We start from the raw sequence: 22127 nt of genomic DNA on the forward strand, positions 1-22127 counted from the left end.
GCTATAGATTTCAAAGATTGTCAGATGAGACTAGAAAGAAAACAGACCATTTGAGAATGTAATCAGAATAAAAGCAAGCGAGGTAGTAAGCTCCTTGGTAGATTATATCAACACAATGGCCTCCTAATTTGCTTCCCTACTCAAAGTCATTTTCCTCTTTAAAATATCTTGAACACAGCTGCTCAAGTGATTTTCTTCAGTCAAAGATCTGACCATGACATTCCCCTACTCAATCAATTACATCTCTATTGCCTGCAGGATCAAATATAAACTTTACTCCTTTGCTTTTAAAGCTCTTTACCAATTAATCACATTATTTATCTTCCTATTCTCATTAGTTCAGCGAAACTGGTCTTCTAGCTGTTCTTCATACGGGGTACTCTCTACCTCCTATCTCTCTGATTTTGCATTGGCCATCCTCCATGCCTAGAACTCATCTTCTCACATAAACAGTACTACCACCTACAAGGATGATCCCTGATTCCTCTCATTTGCTCTCCTTCTCTATATACATTGTATTTAACTACTACCTGTTCATTTTTTATTATTCCATATATTTTATCTATGTATACATATATACTTTATATGCAAACTATGTACATGTAATTTTCATTATTAAATTTGAATCACTTGGAGATATATTATTTTAACATTTAATATGAGTTAATGCTTAATGCATAAAACAGAGAAACATATGTTTGCCTAAGGGAATCATAAGGAATGTCTTGAACAATGATCTAGACTCAGAATTAAACAGAACAATAAGATCAGGTTTGCATTTGAGAAACTGTACTTTCAAGAATTCCATATTACTCAGTACTGCAAAAACTCATCCTTTATTGAAATGCAATTTATTATAGCACATAGTAACTCACTGATATGGCTATATAATCAGGAAGGTCTGGAATCAGCTATTCCCTCTGTGACCATGGGCAAGTTAGTTTTAACCTTTTGGTATTCTCTTAAGTCTATAAAGCACTGATAGGCTGTCTGTCTATATCAGGGCAAAAAGTCTCCACAAAGGAATTTCCCCAAACTGATGAAATCAAAGATTTTTTAAAAATCTTCTATGATTCTATATAGCTAAAAATCATGGAGAACCAGTAGAAGAATCAAAATTTCAGTGACCCTTAGGGCCATGAAAAGATACATGAAAGTTGTAAGTACCTTGTAGCAAATGACCAATAATAATTTATTCAAGAGATATGGGCATAAAAGACATTGTCAAGATGAGCTAGTCATGTTTTAGGAATAGTAATAAGTGAACAGGCTACTTGTTTCTAGTATACTAAAATATTAAAAGAAATAGTGGAAAACTTCTAGCTTGTTGGATAGATTTTTATGAAAATTTGTGGAAAGGCAGCAAGAATTACACATGAAGAGAAGTAACACGTAAGCTGCCATCTTCCCAGCTGGAAAAAAGTACCTATTTTGATAAGTTCATCAATCCATTGAGGTATTATAGTATAAGTAACTTAGTCAGTTAATAAATATCTATTAAGTGCCTCCTATGTGCCAGGGAATTAATACTTAAAAAAAAAAGAGTTACTTTTACTTTGAATGTCAGAAACTACAAATCCTGAGCTAGGTTCCCCCCTCCACAAATTTACACAGATTAAACTGTTACCAGCTTATTGAAAATAAATATTCATAAAGATTGAATTCATACAAATTATATTTTTATTAAATATTTTCAGGCTTTGACATTACTCTCCAGTCATAAAAAGTTGAAAGAACTTACTGTTTCTGAATGTGGATTTATCACAGATTCTGGGATCAAGGTAAGGTGATTAAGATTGTATATTACAAATTCAAAGACAGAATTGTTTTAGCTAGAAGTCACTGTGGTGCAATGGAGAATACTGGATAAGGAGTCAGGAGACCTGAATACTAGTCCTAGTGCTGCCATTGAGCATTATTAAGTGATTAAATCATTTAACCTCCCTCAGCCCAGTTTCTTTAAAGTGAAGCTTTTGGACCATATCATTTCTAAGTTCTTTACTAGCTCCAAAATTCCATGAATTAAATGTAAAACAACAACAATAAAACTCAACAACAAAAAAGTGCATTAATCAGTACTTATTATATGTAAACCATGTATTCCAGTGGATAATAATATCTTCTTTCATATGTCCCAAGGTTACACTGCCTTGTCAACTTACTAGGTGTAGATAGTACACTGGAACAGAATGAAATACAATCTTTAATTCTGAATGAATTTAAAGAAAAAATTATTTGAATTATTGGTTAAAATTTTTAACTTGGCAGATTACCAATGTCTGTGAAGAATTCATTAACATTTTAAAAACAATTTATGTTTTATTACATTAAAATAGGTCATAATATTAAAAAGAAAAAAGGGTGAACCCTTTATTAACTCTCCCTTAAGAAATATTGGAAAGTCTCAGTTTTCAAATATATAAGCAATTGAGCCAAATTTATGAAAATAAAAGCCATTCCACAGTTGATAAACGATCAAATAATATGAATGACTTTTTGTTTTGTTTTGGGAAGGCAATGGGGTTAAGTGACTTGCCCAAGGGTTACACAGCTTGTAAGTATTAAGTTTCTGAGACTAGATTTGAACTCAATCCTCCTAACTCCAGGGTTGGTACTCTATCCATTTTGCCACCTAGCTATTCTAATATGAATGACTTTTAGAAGAAATCAAAGCTATCAATTTTCATAAGAAAAATGCTCTAAACCACTAACAGAGAAATCCAAATTTAAACAATTTTGAAGTACCACCCCACAATCATTAGATTAGCAAAAATTACAGAAAAGGGAAATGTCATGTATTGCTGGAATGTAGAAAAATAGATACATTAATACACAATGAAGTGTTCTAACCATTCTGGAGTACAATTTGGAATTCCAATTTACGATTCCAAATTACAATTATAATTACAATTTGGGCAATTTGGAATTATGTCCAAATAGCTATAAAACTCAGCATACCCTTTCACACAGCAATAACACAATTAGATCAATACCCAAAAGAGAACAAAGTAAAAGAACCCATATTTACACAAATATTTGAAGTATTCTTATGATGGTAAATAATGAGAAATTGAGGGCATGTCCCTCAACTGGTGAACGACTAACCAAGTTGTGATAAATATTATTCTGCTGTAAGAAATGATGAAAGAGAGGGGCGGCTAGGTGGCACAGTGGATAAAGCACCAGCCCTGGAGTCAGGAGTACCTGGGTTCAAATCCGGTCTCAGACAATAATTACCTAGCCGTGTGGCCTTGGGCAAGCCACTTAACCCCATTTGCCTTGCATAAAAAAAAAAACCTAAAAAAAAAAGAAATGATGAAAGAGGATGAGCTCAGAAAAACCTGAGAGGACTTATATGAGTTGATACAAAGTGGAATGAGCAGATAGAGCTTTAGGGCAGAAAAGAGTATTTATGGTTACTCACTGACCAGACCACAGGCCAGGAGAGTAGTAACTGTCTTTTCTTATATCGTACTATCTTGGAAGAAGGGAAAATTTACAGGTCTCTAAAGTATCTCTGAAAACAACTGCACATAGCCCTAGAAGCTTGAGACAGTGTGCCCTTTAACCTGAAAAATCAAGCCCCACTTTAACAAAGAGTTTAAATCAAATCATAGGCTGGGAAAATGAACAAACAAAAAACTGACCATAAAAAGTTACTAGAAAGATCAAAACATATTTGGAAGATGATAACAAACTTAAAAACTCCTATATGCAAAGCCTCCATGAAAAATACGAATTGGAAGAGTCCAAAAATAATTTTGAAAACCCAGTAAGAGAGGTAGAGGAAAAACTGGAAAGAGAAATGAGAGTGATGCAAGGAAATTATGAAAAATGAATCAGCAACTTGGTAAAGGAGACACATAAAAATCATCTTTAAAGCCAGATTAGATTAATGGTACAAGAAGTACAAAAAAATTAATGAGGAGAAAATAGAAAATAAAAAAATAGAATTGGCCAAATGCAAAAGGAAATATAAAAGCTCACTGAAGAAATAATTCCTTAAAAATTAACATTGAAGCTAATGACTTAACGAGAAATCAAGAAACAATAAGACCAACTGAATGAAAATCTAGAAGACAAGGTGAAATATCTCATTGAAAAAACAACTGACCTGGAAAATAGATCTAGAAGAGGTAATTTTAAAATTATTGTATTACCTGAAAATAATAATTTAAAAAAAGAGAGACTAGACATCACCTTTCTAGAAATTATAAAGGGAAATTGCCCTGATATTCTAGAATGAGAGGCTAAAATAGAAATTGAAAGAATCCACAGATTGCCTCCTGAAAGAGATTCCAAAATGAATAATTCCAGTAATAGTATAGCCAAATTCCAGGACTCCCAAGTTAAAAAGAAAATATTACAAGCAACTAGAAAGAAACAATTCAAATATTGTAGCACCACAGTCAGGAAAATACAAGATTTAATGACTTCAACATTTAATGACTTCAAAGGGGTGAGAGAAGAATATATTGGGAGAAAGAGAAAAGGGAAAGTAGAATGTGGTAAATTTTATATATAAAAGAGTCAATGAAAAGCTTTTACTGTGTAATGTAAGATGGAAGGAGTATAAGGGGGAGTAAATGAACATGACTGTCATCAGAGGGAATAACATGCTCACTCAAGTGGGTATAGAAATCTATTTTAACCTGCAGAAAAGTAGGAGGGGAAGGGGATAAGAGAAGAGGGAAAGGGTGATGGAAGGGAGGGCAGATTAGAGGAGGGACTAGTCAGATACAAAACACTTTTGAGGAAGGAGAGAGTGACAGGAGAGAATAGAATAAATGGGGGTGGGCAGAATAGATTGGAGGAAAATTCAATTAGGAATTGTAAATGTGAAAAAAAAAGTTTCCCCGAGAAAGGCATCATTTCTTAAACACAGAGAATAGTCCAATTTATCAAAATTAAGAGCCATTCCCCAATTGATAGAAGATCAAAAAATATAAACAATTTTCAGATGAGGTTATCAATGCTATCTATATTATAGATATAACTATATTAAATAACCATATTAATAACTATAACCATATTAAAATATTCTTGGAGCCAAGATGGTGGCATGAAAACAGCCTTTCCTAGAAGCTCTCTCCAAAATATTACAAAAACCTTAAAATTATGACTCTAACTAAATTTTTGAGAGTCAGAACCTGCAGAAAGATCCAGTGAGGCAATTCTCCAGCCCAAGATAACTTGGAAGATTTTGGGAAAGCTCAGTTCCATGGGGGTGGAGGGGGCAGCAACACAGCCAGGAATATTGCACTGGAGCAAAGGAACTCCATTCTCCTGGGAACAGCCTGCTGGGTGTCTGGGTGCCTGGGTCCCAGGGAGTACCTGTTCCCAGCAGCAGAAGCAATTTCTAGACATTCAACCCAGGGAACACCAAGCACAACTTGGAAGATCAGTGGGAAAACCCCCTGTCAGAATGATCATGAAGCCCAGGCCAGCATGGCACTCCTCAGCCCAGCTGCAGCTTTCAGCACATCCCAGATTCCAGGAAATGGGAGCAGGCTCACAGAGTTGCCCAGCAGGGAGCTGCCCGGCAGTTGCTTCCAGAGTGCTCAGGTCACGGAAGGTAAGGAAGTGGGGGGAGACCGTGAAGGTCTCTCCTCCATATTCAGACCCTGGTCACACTCATAGACCACCCATTGCCATAGAACAGAGACCAGGACAGAGGGGTACATTTGTGGTCATACACAGATCAAAGCACAGACCATTAAAGCAGTCAGAACCTCCCATAAGACCTTGAAGGAACTGAGGTCCTTGTGGGATGTCCCAATAATACTCAGAAGCTCAGAAAGCACCCTCAAACCAGGGCACAGGCTGGGGAAATGAGTAAAGAGACAAAAAAAGGAACCTGACCATAGACAATTACTTTGGTCCCATGGAAGACCAATACATATAACTCAGAAGATGAGAAAATTCCAGCTTCTGAATCTAAATCCTCCAAGAAATATAGAAGTTGGTCTCAGGCTATTTCAGAGCTCAGAAAAGATTTTGAAAATCAAGTAAGGGAAGTAGAAGAAAGATTGGGAAGAGAAATGAGGGAGATGTGGAAAAACAAGAAAACCAAGTCAACAGCTTAGTCAAGAAGGTTCGAAAAATTGCTGAAGAAAATAATATACTAAAAACTAGTTCAGGTCAAATGGAAAAAAAACAGTTCAAATGTTAATGAGGAGAAAAATACCTTAAATAGCAGAAATGGCCAGATGAAAAAGGAGATAAGAAAGTTCTCTGAAGAAAACAAATCCTTCAAATGTAGAATGGAGCTAAAGGAAGCTAATGACTTTGTGAGGAATCAAGACACAATAAAAAAATATCAAAAGAACAAAAAACTAGAAGAAAATGTGAAATATCTCATTGAAAAAAACAACAGATCTGGAAAACAGAATCAGAAGAGACTATTTAAAAAATTATTGGGCTACCTGAAAGTCATGATCAGGAAAAGAACCTTTACTTCATTTTTAAAGAATTTCTACAGGAAAATTGTCCTGATATCCTAGAAACACAGGACAAAATAGAAATTGAGAGAATCCACCAATCTCCTAATGAAAGAAATCCAAAGAAATAACCCCCAGGAATACTATAGCCAAGTTCCAGAACTCCCAAGTCAAAGAGAAAAGATTACAAGCAGCCAGAACAAAACAATTCAAATATCATTGAGTTGCAGTCAGGATCATACAGGATTTAGTAGCATTCACAATTAGGGCTTGTAGGACTTGGAATATAATATTCTGAAAAGCAAAAGAGCATGGAATGCAACCAAGAATCAACTACCCAACAAAACTGAACATCCTCTTCCAGGGGAAAAGATAGACTTTCAATAGATGAATTTCAAATATTCCTGTTGAAAAGGCCAGATTTGAATAGAAAGTTTGCTCTTCCAGTATATGAGGTGAGGCTTAGGGAGGGTGGATGGGAAGGGCAAATCATGAAAGATTTAATGATCATGATGAACTGTTGTATTCCTGCATGGGAAGGTGATGCTGATAATACTCATATGAACCTTCTCATTTATTGGAGCAGTTAGAAGGAGCTTATATAGACCAAGCATAGGAGGGAGCTGAATATCAAGGTATAACATGTTTTAAAAAATAGAGTCAGTGGGTGAAGAGGAAATGTACTGGGAGTAAAGAAAGGAGAGGCAGAATAGACTAAGATATTTCATGTAAAAGAAATATCTTTTGCAATGGTATGTGGAAAGGGGGAAGGTGAGAGATTGAGGGAGCCTCTATTCTCATCAGAAATGGCTCAGAAAAGAAACTACACACACACACACACAGACACACACACACAGACACTTAATAGGGCATAGAAATCTAGTCTAGAATAAACAGGAGAGAAAGGGGGAAAGGAGAAAGGGGATGAGGAAAGGGAGGGGGGATGTAGGGGATAGCCGAGAGGGTAGATCATGGGAGAAGATAATCAGAACACATTTTCTATTTTTTACTTTTTGCTAGGTGGTGAGATTGGATGACCTGTCCTAGGGTGGGATGTAGGCATGGGGCCTCTTGGCCCCAGGGCCGGTGCTCTGTCCACTGTACCACTCTGCTGTCCCACAGCACACTTTTGAAGAGGGGCAGAGTGAAAGGAGAAAGAGAATATAATAATTGGTAGTGGGGAGAAATGGATAGAGGGAATGACAATCAGCAACAGCAACTATGGAAAAATATGGAAGTAGCTTCTCTGATGGACTTAAGAAAAAGAATGCAATCCATCCCAGAGATAGAGCTGAAGGTATCAGAACACAGACTGAAGCACATTTTTTTCTCTTTCTTTCACATGGGGTTTTTTACTTTTTACTTAATTCTTACAGGACTTTTAGTACTGTGTAAATAAATTTTAAAAATAAATAAATATATATATTCTTACTACAGATTGGAGAAATGCAAATTAAAACTATTCTGAGATACAATCTTATACCTGTTTGATTAACTAATAGGACAGAAAAGGAAAATTGCAGATTTTGGAGGGGATGTAGGGAAAATGAGACATTAATTCACTATTGGTGGAATTATGAACTAATTCAAGCATTCTCTAGAGCAATTTGGAACTATGCCCAAAGGACTGTACAATCATGCCTACCTTCTTACCTGGCAAGACCACTGCTAGTTGTATTCCAAAAGAGATAGGAAACAAAAAGGAAAAGGCTCTATATGTATAAGGGTATTTATGGCAGCTCTTTTCTTATGGCAAGGAATAGGAAATTGAGGGAATGCCCATCAATTGGGGAATGGCTGAACAAATTGTAGTATGTGATTAAGATGAATTGCTATTCCTCTATAAGAAATGATGAGCAGGATACTCTCAGAAAAATCTGGAAAGACATGAGCTGATGCAAAGTGAAATGTACTGTGTACAAAGTAAAAGCAGTATTATAAATAGTTTAATTGTAAATAACTTAGCTTTTCTCTATGAGCCAAGATAGCTCTGAAGGACTTATGCTGAAGAATGCTATCCATTCCCAGAGTAAGAGCTGATAATGTCTGATAACAAGACTTCTGGAAATTTTTACATGATTTTACACTTATGAACTGAAACAAATAGCTTCCTTCTCAATGAAGGGGGATAGGACAGGAAGAAGGGGGGAGAGAGAATTTGGAACTCAAAGTTGTTTTTACATGTAACCAGTGGGAAATAAAATACTAGATTAATTTTTTAAAGTGTTCTAAATTACTTTTGAAAAGAGAAATGCAAATTAAAACAACTCTGAGGGTACTATATCTCACACCTATCAGATTGGCTAATTTGGCAAAAATCGAAAATGATAAATGAAGAGGAGATGGGAAAGTTGAAACACTAATGCACTGTTGATGTGGTTGTGAATTGATCTAACCTTTCATTCAACAATACTACTACTAGGTCTATATCCTAAAGAGATCATGAAAGAGGAAAAGGACATACATAACATGTGCAAAAATATTTAAAGCAGCCCTTTTATGGTTACAAAATATTGGAAATTGAGAAGATGCCCATCATTTGAGGAATGGCTGAACAAGCTGTGAAATATGAATGGAATGGAATATACAATAAGATGTGCAAAAAAATCTGTACAATAAGAAAAAGGCAGATTTCAGAAAATCCTGTAAAAATTTATATAAACTGATACAAAGTGAAATGATCAGAACCTGGAAAACAATGTGTACAGTATCAATAACATTATAGTATGAATGTATGAATGACTCAGCTCTTCACAGCAGTACAATAATAAGACAAGCACAAAGAATTTAAGAAGGAAAATGCTATCCCCATTCATATAAAGAACTGTTGGACTTTGAATACTTATTGAAACATACTTTTTTCATTTTATTTTCTCTTTTGATCAATTTTTTTCTTTTATGACCATGACTTATATGGAAATATATTTTATACAATATCACATGTATAACCTGTATCAAATTGCCTACATTTTAGGAGATGAGGGTAGGGAGAAAAATTTGGAACTCAAAATCTTGTAAAAATGAAGTTAAAAATTATATTGATATATAATTGAGGGGAAAATAAAATACTATTTAAAAAAAGAAAAACTATTAAAACAGTTTAGTATTTTGAAAACTTTTGATTCTTAAAAAAAGTCTTTTCTCAAAAACAATAACACACACACACACACACACACACACACACACACACACACCAAAGAAGTGTATGTAGTCATGCAAAACTGACACACCGATCACTGAATTTTGTTTCTATATTGGGTAATATGGTCAAATCTCTAATAGAAGATAGGAATATCAAACATATAAACAACATGAGACTATGAAAAACATTAGTCCTAAGAGCCAGAAAAATCATGATATCAGTTCCAGAACTTGAGCTTAATAATATTTTCTATTTGTGATTTTTTTTTCTTTTGAAACAGGGACACTTTTCACTTGGGCCCTGAATAGATGCATCTACTTGGGTCATTTTGCCCCTTTTTATATAGATCCAATACTTTGCCATTGAGGGTTCACCATATTGGTACAGGACATAGAGCACAAAACCACTGTAATGTCTCAATTTCAAGAGATCTATCAACCTCAGCTTCCCTGAAAGCAAGGACACAATAGCTCTGTGCAGGTTTGCACCATCTCTTCCTGTCCCCCACTTATGATTTCATTGGTGTAGGGAACTCCTTATTTTACTAATGCTGATCAGCAATAGCCCTGCAAATGTTGAGCAGCTTGGGGCCATTGAGAAACTAAGGACTTTACCTTGAGTTAAACAACCATTGTCACATATCAGGAGCAGGATTTAAGCTCTATTCTTTCATGATCCTAAGGCTGGCACCTAGTTATTATTCAGTACCATCTCTTTTAGAGTGGTGGTGACTGGCATGTGTATTATTTTGATCTTCAAAAATGCTTTTTATGGATTATTTCATTTGTTATTGAGAGAATTTTGAGTATGCTATAAAAGAGGGAACTAATAATAATTAAAAGAAAATTAATAATTTGGAGTAAATAAAGAAATCTTTGAGGTGGTAAATGTAAACTTGGATAAGAATGAAACATTTTGAAAATCCCCACACCTAAAGATTATTGAAAAAAATTGCGTTTGCATGTCATTATAGTGACTGATTTTAATTAAGTTAGACACAACCAATTCACCTGAGCAACAAATTATGAAGGGTCTTCATAAATGAAATAAATTTATATATAATGTCATCATAATTGCCATTGTGCAATTTGGTAATTAACAGAAAAGGAGAGGAGAGAGACAAGTGGGGTTGGTAGAGACAACATACACAAGACCAGCCCGACCATTTATTAGTACTTCTATTTTGTATTATTCTAAACATTGGGATAGAAATATAAGCAAGATAGTCCCTGCCTTCAAAGAACGTACAATCTAATAGAGGAAGACAGCACATAAAGGGCATCTGGAAGGGAGATGAAGGAGGTTACAGAAGCGGGCAGAAAGGTGAAGAAAAAAACCAAGGAGTGGAACAGAGACCTCATTTGTGAGAGCCTAGAGCTGTCCAAGGGGCAGAATCCAAATTTCTGGATGGGGAGGAGGACTTGAGGGAGAAGCAGTACAGTTTGGAAATTGCCAGGAAGGGAAGTGACTGCTTGACTATTAATAATTCATTCTAAATTACTTGAAGTATTATTATTCTTTTATAACTAAACTATATATTTCTGGAGTCTCTTATAAAGAGCCCTAGGAGAAGGATTTGCAGCCTTCAATGCTTTATCACAATGGGGAGATTTGGAGGAGGAAGCTCCTGTTACCTTTTTTTCTTGAGACCAGGGCTGTCCCTGTCTGAGAGAAAAGGAGGATATTGCCCCCGACTTGAGTCAAGCTATTACCAAATAATAATATGGTGGGATATGTGGACCTATTGACCAAGTGTTTTCAAAATCCCTGGGCTCTCTCTTGAAGCATTAAGAGAGCTTCTTAACCTTAGCCTTCACAGGTGTTCCAAGGAGCCTTAAGGAACCTTTCTCTTTGTCTTAGTTTCTTTGTCCTTTGTCCTATCTTTCTCTTGTCCCACCTAGAAGGAGGGAACAAGGGATTTCTTTTTTAGGTTTTTGCAAGGCAAATGGGGTTAAGTGGCCTGCCCAAGGCCACACAGCTAGGTAATTATTAAGTGTCTGAGACTGGATTTGAACCCAGGTACTCCTGACTCCAGGGCCAGTGTTTTATTCACTGCGCCACCTAGCTGCCCCCAGAACAAGGGATATTTTCAGCTATTTCTTTTTGTTCCATTTTCTAGGGTAATAGACTAGACATGGTGTTCTAATTATAGAACTTTTTAGGACACACTGTTTCTATATTACTATATGATTTTTTTTAGGCAATGTCTCTTTTTGCTTACTCTTAGTGCAGCAGTCACTTACAGGCCCATTCGCACTCCTGATTACCACAGGAATTTTGACCTCTGTTAATTTGGCTATTTTTCCTCTTTTAGTTATTCTGATAAACTTTGCAATGGGAGACTTACTATTCTGGTGCAGAATACCCAATTAGCATTTTTTCATTTATTTTTATTTTTTAAAACTTTATTTTGGTTTATTTTTTTTTCAGTTAGATGCAAAGGTAGTTTTCAATATTCATCCATTTACAAGTTTGAGTTCCATATTTTTTTTACCACTCTCCCTTTCTTCCTCCCTCCCCATGTCAGTGAATACTCTGGTATAAGTTGTGTATGTACAATAATTTTTTTTTAGTTTTTGTGAGGCAGTGGGGTTAAGTGGCTTGCCCAAGGTCACACAACTAGGTAATTATCACGTGTCTGAGGCCAGATTTGAACTCTCCAGGGTCAGTGCTCTAACCACTGTGCCACCTAGCTGCCCCATGTACAATCATGTTTAATATATTTCCATCTTAGTCATATTGTGAAAGAGGAATTAGAATTAAGGGGGGGAAAGCTATGAGAAAGAAAAAGCATAAAAGAAATTTTTAAAAAGTGAACATAGTATGCTTTGCTCTACATTGAGGCACCATGGTTTGGTTTGGTTTTTTTCTGGATGTGGATCTCATTTTCCCTAATAGGTCTTTCAGGATTATCTTTGATCACTGAACTGCTAAGAAGAGTTGCAACCATCATAGTTGATCAATCAAACAGTTTGTTGTTATGTGCAATGTTCTCCTGGTTCTGCTCACTTCACGCAGCATCAGTTCATGCAAGTCTTTCTGTGTTTTTCTGTGTTTTAGACTACTCGTGATTTTGTAGCATTCATATACCATAACTTGTTCAGCTGTTCCCCAACTGAAGAGTATATCCTCAATTCTCAATATTTTGCCACATAAAAAGGGATGCTATAAATATTTTTGTACATGTGGGCCTTTTCCCCTTTTTTATGATCTCTTAAGAATATATCTCTTTAGAATGGATATTGCTGGATCAAAGTTTATTATCCTTTGGGCATAATTCTGAATTACTCTCCAGATTTACATGAATTACTCCCAGTTTTCCTATATCCTCTCCAACATTGATTATTTTCTCTTTTTTGTCATTTTAGTCAATATGATAGGTATGAAGTGATACTTCATAGTTTTATTGTACATTACTCTAATCAGTAATGATTTGGAACTTTTTTCATATGCCTATAAATAACTTTAATTTCTTCATCTGAAAACTTCTTTTTCATATTGTTTGATCATTTATCAATTGGAGAAAGTCTTGTAGTCTTATAAATTTGACTCAGTTCTCTATATATTTTAGAAATGAATCCTTTATCAGAGACACTTGTAAAAAAAAAAAAGTTTCCCAGTTTTCTGCATTCCCTCTAATGTTGGTTGCATTGGTTTTATTTCTGAAAAATATTTTTAAATTAATCAGTTAAAATCATTCAATTTTTGCAGTTTATAATGTTCTCTAGCTCTGTGATCATAAACTGCTTCCCTCTCCATAGATCCGACAGATAATTTTTTGTTCTCCTACTTGGTCTGTGGTATTAACCTTTATGTCTAAATCCTATACCCACTTCAACTTTATCTTGGTATAGGATGTGAATATTCATCTACACTTAATTTTTGCCATGCTATTTTCCAATTTTCCCAGCCTTTTTTTTTATCATATTAGTGAATTCTTATCCTGGCAGCTAGAGTCTTTGGGTTTATAAAATGTACTATCATCATTTACTACTATTTATTTTTGTGCCTAATCTGTACTACTGATGCACTTCTCTGTTTCTTAGCCAGTTTTGATGACTGTCACTTTATAATACAGATTTAGATGTGATACAATTAAACCATCCTCCTTTGTACTGTTTTTCACTAATTGCTTCAATATTCTTGACATTTTTATTGCTCTAGATGAATTTTGTTACTATTTTTTCTAACACTGTAAAATAATTTTTGGTAGTTTAATGGTATGGATATTGAATAAGTTACTTAATTTAGATAAAAGTGTCATTTTTATTATATTATATCAGACTATCCATGAACAATAGTCATTTTTCCAATTGTTTAGTTCTGACTATTTGTATGCAAAGTGTTTGTAATTGGGTTTATATAGTTTCTGGATTAGTCCCAAGTATTTTACGTTGACTACAATTGCTTTAAATGAAATTTCTCTTTCCATTTCTTGCTGTTAGGCTTTAATAGTCATATGTAGAAATTTTGATGATTTATATCCTATTACTTTGCTAAAGCTGTTAATTGTTTCAAGTAGTTTTTTTAGCTGCTTTTCTAGGGTTCTCTATACCATCATATCAGCTTCAAAGAGTGAAAGTTTTGTTTCCTGATTGCTTATTCTAATTCTTTCAAAGTTTTTTTCTAATCTTATTGCTAAAGCTAATATTTCTAATACAATATAAAATAATAGTGGCTATAATGGTCATCTTTGTTTCACCTCTAATCTTACTGAAAATACTGCTAGCTTATCCACCATTACATAAAATACTTGCTGATGATTTTAGATAGGTACTGCTTATCATTTTAAGTAAAAACTGTTTATTCCTATGTTCTCTAGTGTTTTTTAATAGGAACTGGTGCTGTATTTTATCAAAAGCTTTTTCAGCATCTATTGAGATAATCATATGATTTCTTTTAATTTTGTGATTGTTATTGTCAATTATATTGATTATTTTCCTAATATTGAACAATACCTGGTGTAGATCTTGGTGGATTATCCTAGTAATAACTTGGGGTAATCTCTTTGCTAAAATTCTATTTAAAATTTCTGCATCCATAGTCATTAGGGAGATTGGTCTTTAATTTTCTTTATTTTGGCTCTTCCTCATCTAGATATCAGCAAAACATTGGTGTCATAAAAGGAATTTGACAGAACTTCACCTTTGTTTTTTTCCAAATAGTTTAAATAGAATTAGAATTAATTGTTCTTTAAATGTTTAGTGTAAATCCATCTGATCCCAGAGATGTTTTTTCTTTGGGAGTTTATTGATGGCTTCTTCAATTTCTTTTTTTCTGAAATGAGGTTATTTAAGTATTTTATTTCCTCTCCTATTATTCTAGGCAGTTTCATGTTTTTGTAAATATTCATTCATTTAAAAAGATTGTCAAATTTGTGGGCATAAAGATGGACAAAATAGCTCAGAATTATTATTTTAATTTCTTCTTCTTTGGTGGCAAGTTCATCCTTTTCATTTTTATCCTCATTTGGATTTCTTCTTTTGTTAAAAATCAGATTATTTAAAGGTTTATCTATTTTAATTTTTTCCATAAAACCAACTGTTAGTTCTTATTTATTAGTTCAATAATTTTCTTAATTTCAGTTTTATTAATTTTTTTGATTTACAGAATTTCTAATTTGGTATTTAAATGGGGCTTTTTAGTTGATTCTTTTTCTAACTTCTGTAGTTGCATGCCCAGTTCATGGATCTCCTCTTTCTCATTTTTATTCATGTAGTATTTATAGATATAAAATTTCCCATAATAACTACTTTGACTGTATTCCAAAGTTTTAGTACGATTTCCCATCATTATCATTGTCTTGGATGAAATTGTTGATTATTTCTTTGATTTATTATTTGATCCACTCATTCTTTGAAATTAGGACATTTAATTTCCAATTAATTTTTATTTTATCTATACAAGGCCCTTTATTATATATAATTTTCATTGTATCATGATCTGAAAAGTATGCATTTAATATTTCTCCCTTTCCTCACTTGATTGTGAGGGTTTTCATGTCCTTATACATGGTCAATTTTTGTGTAGGTGCCATGTCCTGCAGAGAAAATGTATATTTCTATTCCCATTCAATTTCCTCCAGAGGTCTATCATACCATAGAAAAGTTATTCTAAAATTCTGTTCACCATCTTAGTTTCACCAGAATTCAATATTTTTATTTTCTGTAAAATTAGGGACTTGGATTGGATGACCTCTTTCTGGGTCTGGAGCTATGATTTCCTGTTAACTATTATAGAAGTCATAGACCTCAGGTTACGAAAATAATTATTGATAGTAGAACTAAGAAATCAAATCAGGTAAGACCTCTAGGGCAAAACACTGTAGTTTAGTTATTTGAATTGTTTTCCTTTTGTGTGTTTGTGTTCCCCCCCCCCCCATTTTATGCAGTCTTAGAGTGGTTGTAAGTATAAGTTGCTATATGTCTTAAGAAATAGTATTTCTAATTAAATAGCCCTTTAGGGAGAACCAGCATAGTCTGTCTGGCTGCCTGCTTGTTATTCTCTAGAAATAATGGAGGTTCTGTGTCCATTTATGAATCACATATACATTGGTCAGTCAGCTGAGTTCTGTCATAATTTATATATATATAATCGGTTATCCCAAGAAGTTGCACACAATATTAAGCATCCAACAAACCAATGGAATTGAAGTACAAAGAATAATATAGAAGAGATAGATGACATACTACACACTTTGTATTCTTGTTCAGTAGAAGGATTGTGGTTTCTTTTTTCTTTTGTTCTGAGATTAGCCTTAAGTTTCTCTTCTTCCAGAGCTATAGCAGTAAAGTTTTCTACAAATGACAACTAATTTTAATAATGATATATTGGATGGGGTGATGATCAACCTTGATGGACTTGCTCACCCTGTCAGTGCAATAATCAGGGACAATTTTAGGGGATCTGTGATGGAGCATACCATCTGTACCCAGAGAAAGAACTGTGGGGTTTAAACGAAGACTAAAGATTATTATCTTCAATTTTTAAAAGTTGTCTTATGTATTATATAATTTTGCTGTCTCAAGTGTTTTCTTTCTTCCTTTTGGATCTGTTTCTTCCCTCATAACACATTTAATTTTGATTTGTGTGTGTGTGTGTGTGTGTGTGTGTGTGTGTGTGTGTATGTATATTTATATTTATCATGGATGCAAATGTAAAGATTGCCTTCTGTTGGGGGAGTGGGGGAGCGAAGGGATGGAGGGAGGAAAAATGATTGGGAGAAACTATCACGTATTTAACTGGAAAACAAAATATTTATATAACAAAAATATATTGGTGCATAAGGAATTTTCATGAGCACCATAACTAGGAAGCATATATATCAAGCTTTACGCTCTGCTTCACCACAAAGCACTCGAGCATGTGAATATGTTTTGATTTTTTTTTCTTATTATAAGGTCTAGTAGATGAAGAGTAGGAGAATGAAAGGAAAAGAAAAAATGATAAATTTTTTAAATTTTATATTTGGATTTATACAAGAAGAGGGGGAGGATATTCATTGAAATTATTTAAGTGGAAATTTTAGATTATCCATGATTTATCTGTTGTTTCCTTGCTTTTATTTATTGCAGTAAAGTGATGATTATTGGAAGATAGCCATGTTTTAAAACAAGCAGAGAAAAGAAATTTAATAGAATTAATTTTATTCAGAATGAAGATAAATAAAATTGCAAAACATAACTGGAGAAAAGTATTCAACAGTCATGAAAATAATAAAAAGTTACTTCATTTTAGTGTTTCACTAGAAACCACAGAACATGAAGATGAAGTGTCTAGAGACTCAGATTTATGACTTTTAGAATCTGGTATTAATTACTTTCAGTGATTTCAGTCCCCCTTTCTTGCAGACATGAGATGTGTAGTTTGCCTGAACTCATTTTGGTTTTCTGGAAAGCATACTTTCTCAATAAAAATATTCAATAATAAAGTGATTGAGTATTTTTCTTGAGAATTCCTTTTCTTGAATTACTTACCAAATTAATTATCATAATATCAGATGTGGAAAAATTCAGTTTCAGTTGGATTTTGCCATATAATAGTTTAATACTTTAATAATCTATAATTTCTTTAGTGTGGGTACATAACTTATATGGAAGCTTTATTATTAGGTGGGATTGATAGAACCAGTGAAAGAATATTATTTACCCTGAAAATTTTTATAAAGATATAATTCAGCTGCACATTTTATTTATTTTTTAGATATTTAAATTTAAAAAAATTTTTTTTTACCCCAGCTACATGCAAAAGCAAGGTTCAACATTTACTTCTAAAACTCTGAGATCCAAATTCTCTTCCATCCTTCCACTCCACCCCCACCATTGAGAAAGCAAATTACTTGGTGTATGTTAAAAATATATAGCCATGAAACACATTACTACAATAGCCATGTTGTAAAAGTAAATATAATCCCCCCCAAAGAAAGAGAAATCTCAAGAAAAGTAAAGTGAGAGAAAAAAAAATGTGTGCTTCAGTCTGTATTCAGACACCATTGGCTCTGTCTGGGATGGGTTGCATTCTTTATCATAAGTCCATCAGAGAAATTGCTTCAATATTTTTTCCCACAATTGCTATTTCTAACTATATTTCTCTCCATCTTATTCCCTCTCTACCCGCATTTATTCTATTCTCTCTCTCCTTTCACCCTGACTCAACAGTATATTGTGTCTGACTACCCTCTCCTACTATTTTCCCTCTCTTCTAACACTTACGTCCCTTCCCCCCATCTTTCTCCTTTCTCCCATCCCTATCCTCTCCTATTTTGCTCTAGGGTAAGATAGATTTCTATGCACAATTGGGTGTATATGTTATTTCCCTTCTGAGTCACTTCAGATGCAAGTAAAGGGCTCACTCACTTCCCTTCACCTTTCCCCTCTTCCATTCCCTTGCAAAACCTTTTTCTTGCCTCTTTTATGTAAATAATTTAGCCCATTCTACCTCTCCTTTCCCTTTCTTCCTTCATTCAGTGTACTAGATTATGTTGTCATCATTATTAGTATTATAATCATCTGACATTTATCTGACTCTTTCTTTATAGCTACAAAATGCTTTGCATCTTTTATGGGGAGAGAGATGGCACAATGGCAAGAACAATGAATTTGAAATCAACAGGACCTAGACATAAATCCTGATGGTTCTGCTACCTAGCTGTGTGACTTTAGGTATTCATGTAATCTCTCCTGCACTTAGCTTTTACCTGTAAATTGAAGAGGTTGAATGGATGAACTCTAAGCCCTTTCCAGTCTTAAATAATTATCACATGAATTCAAGATAGTACATTAGAAGCAGCAATTTGGCTGGACTCTCACCATGCTCCACCAAACAATTTAAGATAATGCCTCAAATCAAATTTTAAAGTGGCAGAGCCAATTAAAAAGTCAGGGTGAATCATTTTTCCAGCCTAAGAATACTTAAAAGATCCCCTGGAGAAGTCTATAATCCAGGAGGGAGGCTTGCCAAGCAGCAACTTCAGGAGTTCTCAGCTCAGAGACATTCTGGGTTGCAGTTCCAAGTTTAAGAGGAACACTGGTGATTAATCACAAGAAAGCCAGGGCTATGATTACAAAGAAGAGGCATATTAGAGCATGTGGCTGCAGGGGAAGGGCCCTTCCTAGGTAAAGACCAGAGCACAGACCAGGAAAGCAGTGACCATACCTCTCTTTGGATAAAACTATCTCAGAAGCACCAAAAACTTGCAGATACCCAGAACTAGTTCTGAAAATAGCAGCACAAAATAGTCTAAAGCTTAGACAGTGCCTCCTCACTGGGTAAACAGAGTCCCCAACTTTAACATAAAGTTCAAAGTAAAAAAATAATAGGCTGGAAAAAATGAATAAATACAAAAAATAATTTGACCTTCAAAAGCTACTATGGTGGCAGGGAAGACCAAGGTATAAATTTGAAAGAAGGCAAAGATGTGAAAAAAGCTGTGAAAATAGATGTGAAAATTAAAACCTCAAAGATAAAGCTAATTGGACTGAAATCCAACAAGAATTCCTGAGAGAGTTACAGAGATGAGTAGAAGAGGAAAAATTGGGAAAAGAAATGAGAGTGATATAAAAAAATTATAAAAGAGAATTAACAATTTGATAAAAGAGGCATAAAATACTAAAGAAAATAATATCTTAAAAAGCAGTAGAGGACCAAATGGAAAAAAGAAGTATAAGAATCACTGAAGAAACTGATTCCTTAAAAATTTAAATAGACAAATAGAAGCAGGAGATATCAAGAAACAAAGCAAAAGAATGAAAAAAGAATAAAAATTTGAACTATGTCTACAGAAAAACAATTGACTTGGAAAATAAATCAGGGAGAGATAATTTAAGAATGGTTGGACTGCCCAAAAGCCATGACCAAAAAAAGAGGCTAGACCTCATATTTCAAGAAATTATCAAGGGAAACTACTCCAGTAGAGGGTAGAATAGAAATTGAAAGAATCCACCAGTCACTTTCTGAAAAAAAAATCCAAAGTTACAACTCCCAGGAATATTATAGTCCCAGGTCAAAGAGAAAATTAGTTCAAGAATCCAGAAAGAAAGAAACAATTCAGATATTGTAGGACCATAGTCAGGATCACAAGAAACTTAGGGGCTTCCTCATTGGAACAGAGACTTGGAATATGATATAGCATAAGGGAAAGGAACTACAATTAAGAAAAACATACCTAGCAAAATTGAATTCAGAAGAAAAATGGATATTTAATAAAATAAAGGACTTTCAAGCATTCTTAATGAAAAGACCAGAGTTGAATAGAAAATTTGACAAAGACAAGACTCAAGAGAAGCTTAAAAAAGTAAACAGAAAAGAGAAATCATAAGGGAAATAAGATCAAATTGTTTACATTCTTACATGAGATGATACATCTAACTCCTAAGAATATTAGCATCATTAGGGCAGTTAAAAGGAGTTTATAGAGATATAGGACATGGGTGTGAGTTGATTATAGTTCCTAAAAAATGAGGGAGTGAAAACAAGGTATTCACTGCAAGAAGGGGGAAGGGAGATGTACAATAAGGGAAAATTTCACATAAATGAGGCACTCAAGGAAGAATTTTTACAGTGGAGAGGAAGATATGGGGCTGGGGTTGGTGGGCACATGCTAAATTGTGTATGGAAATGTAACTTCCAACATGGAAGTAGGAAGGAAAATAAGAGGAGGAGACAGTGATGTACAAAAGGGGAGGCGTGGATTAAGGGAGGCAGTATTTAGAAGAAAAAAGAAACCAAAGAAAATAAGATGACAGGAAATATATAGTTAGTAATCATAACTAAGAATGTGAATGGAATGAACTTAACCATAAAATGGAAGCAGATAGCAGAATGAATTAGAAACCAGAATCCCACAATATGTTGTTTACAAGAGACACACTTGAAACGGAAGAGACATGCACAGAATTAAAAGACAGGAGCAGAATATAATGTGCTTCAGTTGATGTAAAAAAGGCAGGAAAAGCAATCAAGATCTCAGACAAAAAGCAAAAATAGACTTAATTAAAAAAGATAATCAGAAAGAAGTAGTAGAGTCTTGGACCTAAAGTCAGGATGACTCAGCTTTGTCAGTACATATCAACCAAATACTTGCTATATTTTCTTAAATCACATAATCCTGTTTGCCTCAGTTTCCTCATCTGTAAGATGAGCTGGAGTGGGAAATGCCATACCACTCCAGTATCTTTGCTTAAAACAACACAAATGGGGTCTCAAAGAGTTAAACATGATTGAAAAACAACAGAAGGGCGGCTAGGTGGCACAGTGGATAAAGCACCGGCCCTGGAGTCAGGAGTACCTGGGTTCAAATCCGGTCTCAGACACTTAATAATTACCTAGCTGTGTGGCCTTGGGCAAGCCACTTAACCCCATTGCCTTGCAAAAACTTAAAAAAAACCCCCAAAAAACAACAGAACAAGAAGATATTTTCTAATAGAAAAAGTTTACAGCAAGTTTCTCTGATTTTTCACATATTTTTACATACATAGAAATGAATAAAATTTATGAATCATTCCTCAAATGATAAATGATCAAAGGATAAAATAGTTTTTCCTAAGAATAATTCAAAGTTATCTAGTCATATTAAAAAATGCCCAACTCACTATTGAATACAGAAAGGCAAATTAAAACAATTTTGAGATAACACTTCACACCCATCAGAAATAACAAATGGAGAGGATGAGGAAAAATTTATCCAACCATTGTGGAGAACAATCTGGAACTATTTCCAAAGGTTTATGAAACTGAACCAACAATACCATACTAAATCTGTACCCCAAAAAGGGCAAGTAAAAAGGACCTAGATATACACAAATTTATAGCAGCTTTTTGTGGTGGCAAGGAATTAGAAATCTAACAAGATACTCATCAGTTGGGGAACTGAACAGTTATGTCCTATGATTGTGACAAAGTGTTATAAGAAATGATGGGGGGGTGGGTTTCAGAAAAAAAATAACAATCAATATGGCAAGACCTCTATGAATTACTTTGAAATGAAGTAAAAACCAGGAGATCATTGTACACAATAAGAGTAATGTTGCAATGATGATCAACTGTGA

General features: G+C 34.3%; 1 protein-coding gene across 1 annotated transcript in view; it reads left to right on the top strand.

Annotated features, from left to right (window-relative positions):
• FBXL13 (F-box and leucine rich repeat protein 13) overlaps positions 1-22127 on the top strand; it is a 265142-nt gene that overhangs the window by 207661 nt on the left and 35354 nt on the right. Inside the window, exon 14 of the mRNA XM_074195296.1 lies at positions 1698-1781. Coding sequence (XP_074051397.1) covers positions 1698-1781 — 84 coding nt within the window. The remainder of the gene's footprint in view (positions 1-1697; positions 1782-22127) is intronic.

This window comes from Macrotis lagotis, chromosome 7 (genome assembly GCF_037893015.1).
Source record: "Macrotis lagotis isolate mMagLag1 chromosome 7, bilby.v1.9.chrom.fasta, whole genome shotgun sequence".
Taxonomy (NCBI): domain Eukaryota; kingdom Metazoa; phylum Chordata; class Mammalia; order Peramelemorphia; family Peramelidae; genus Macrotis; species Macrotis lagotis.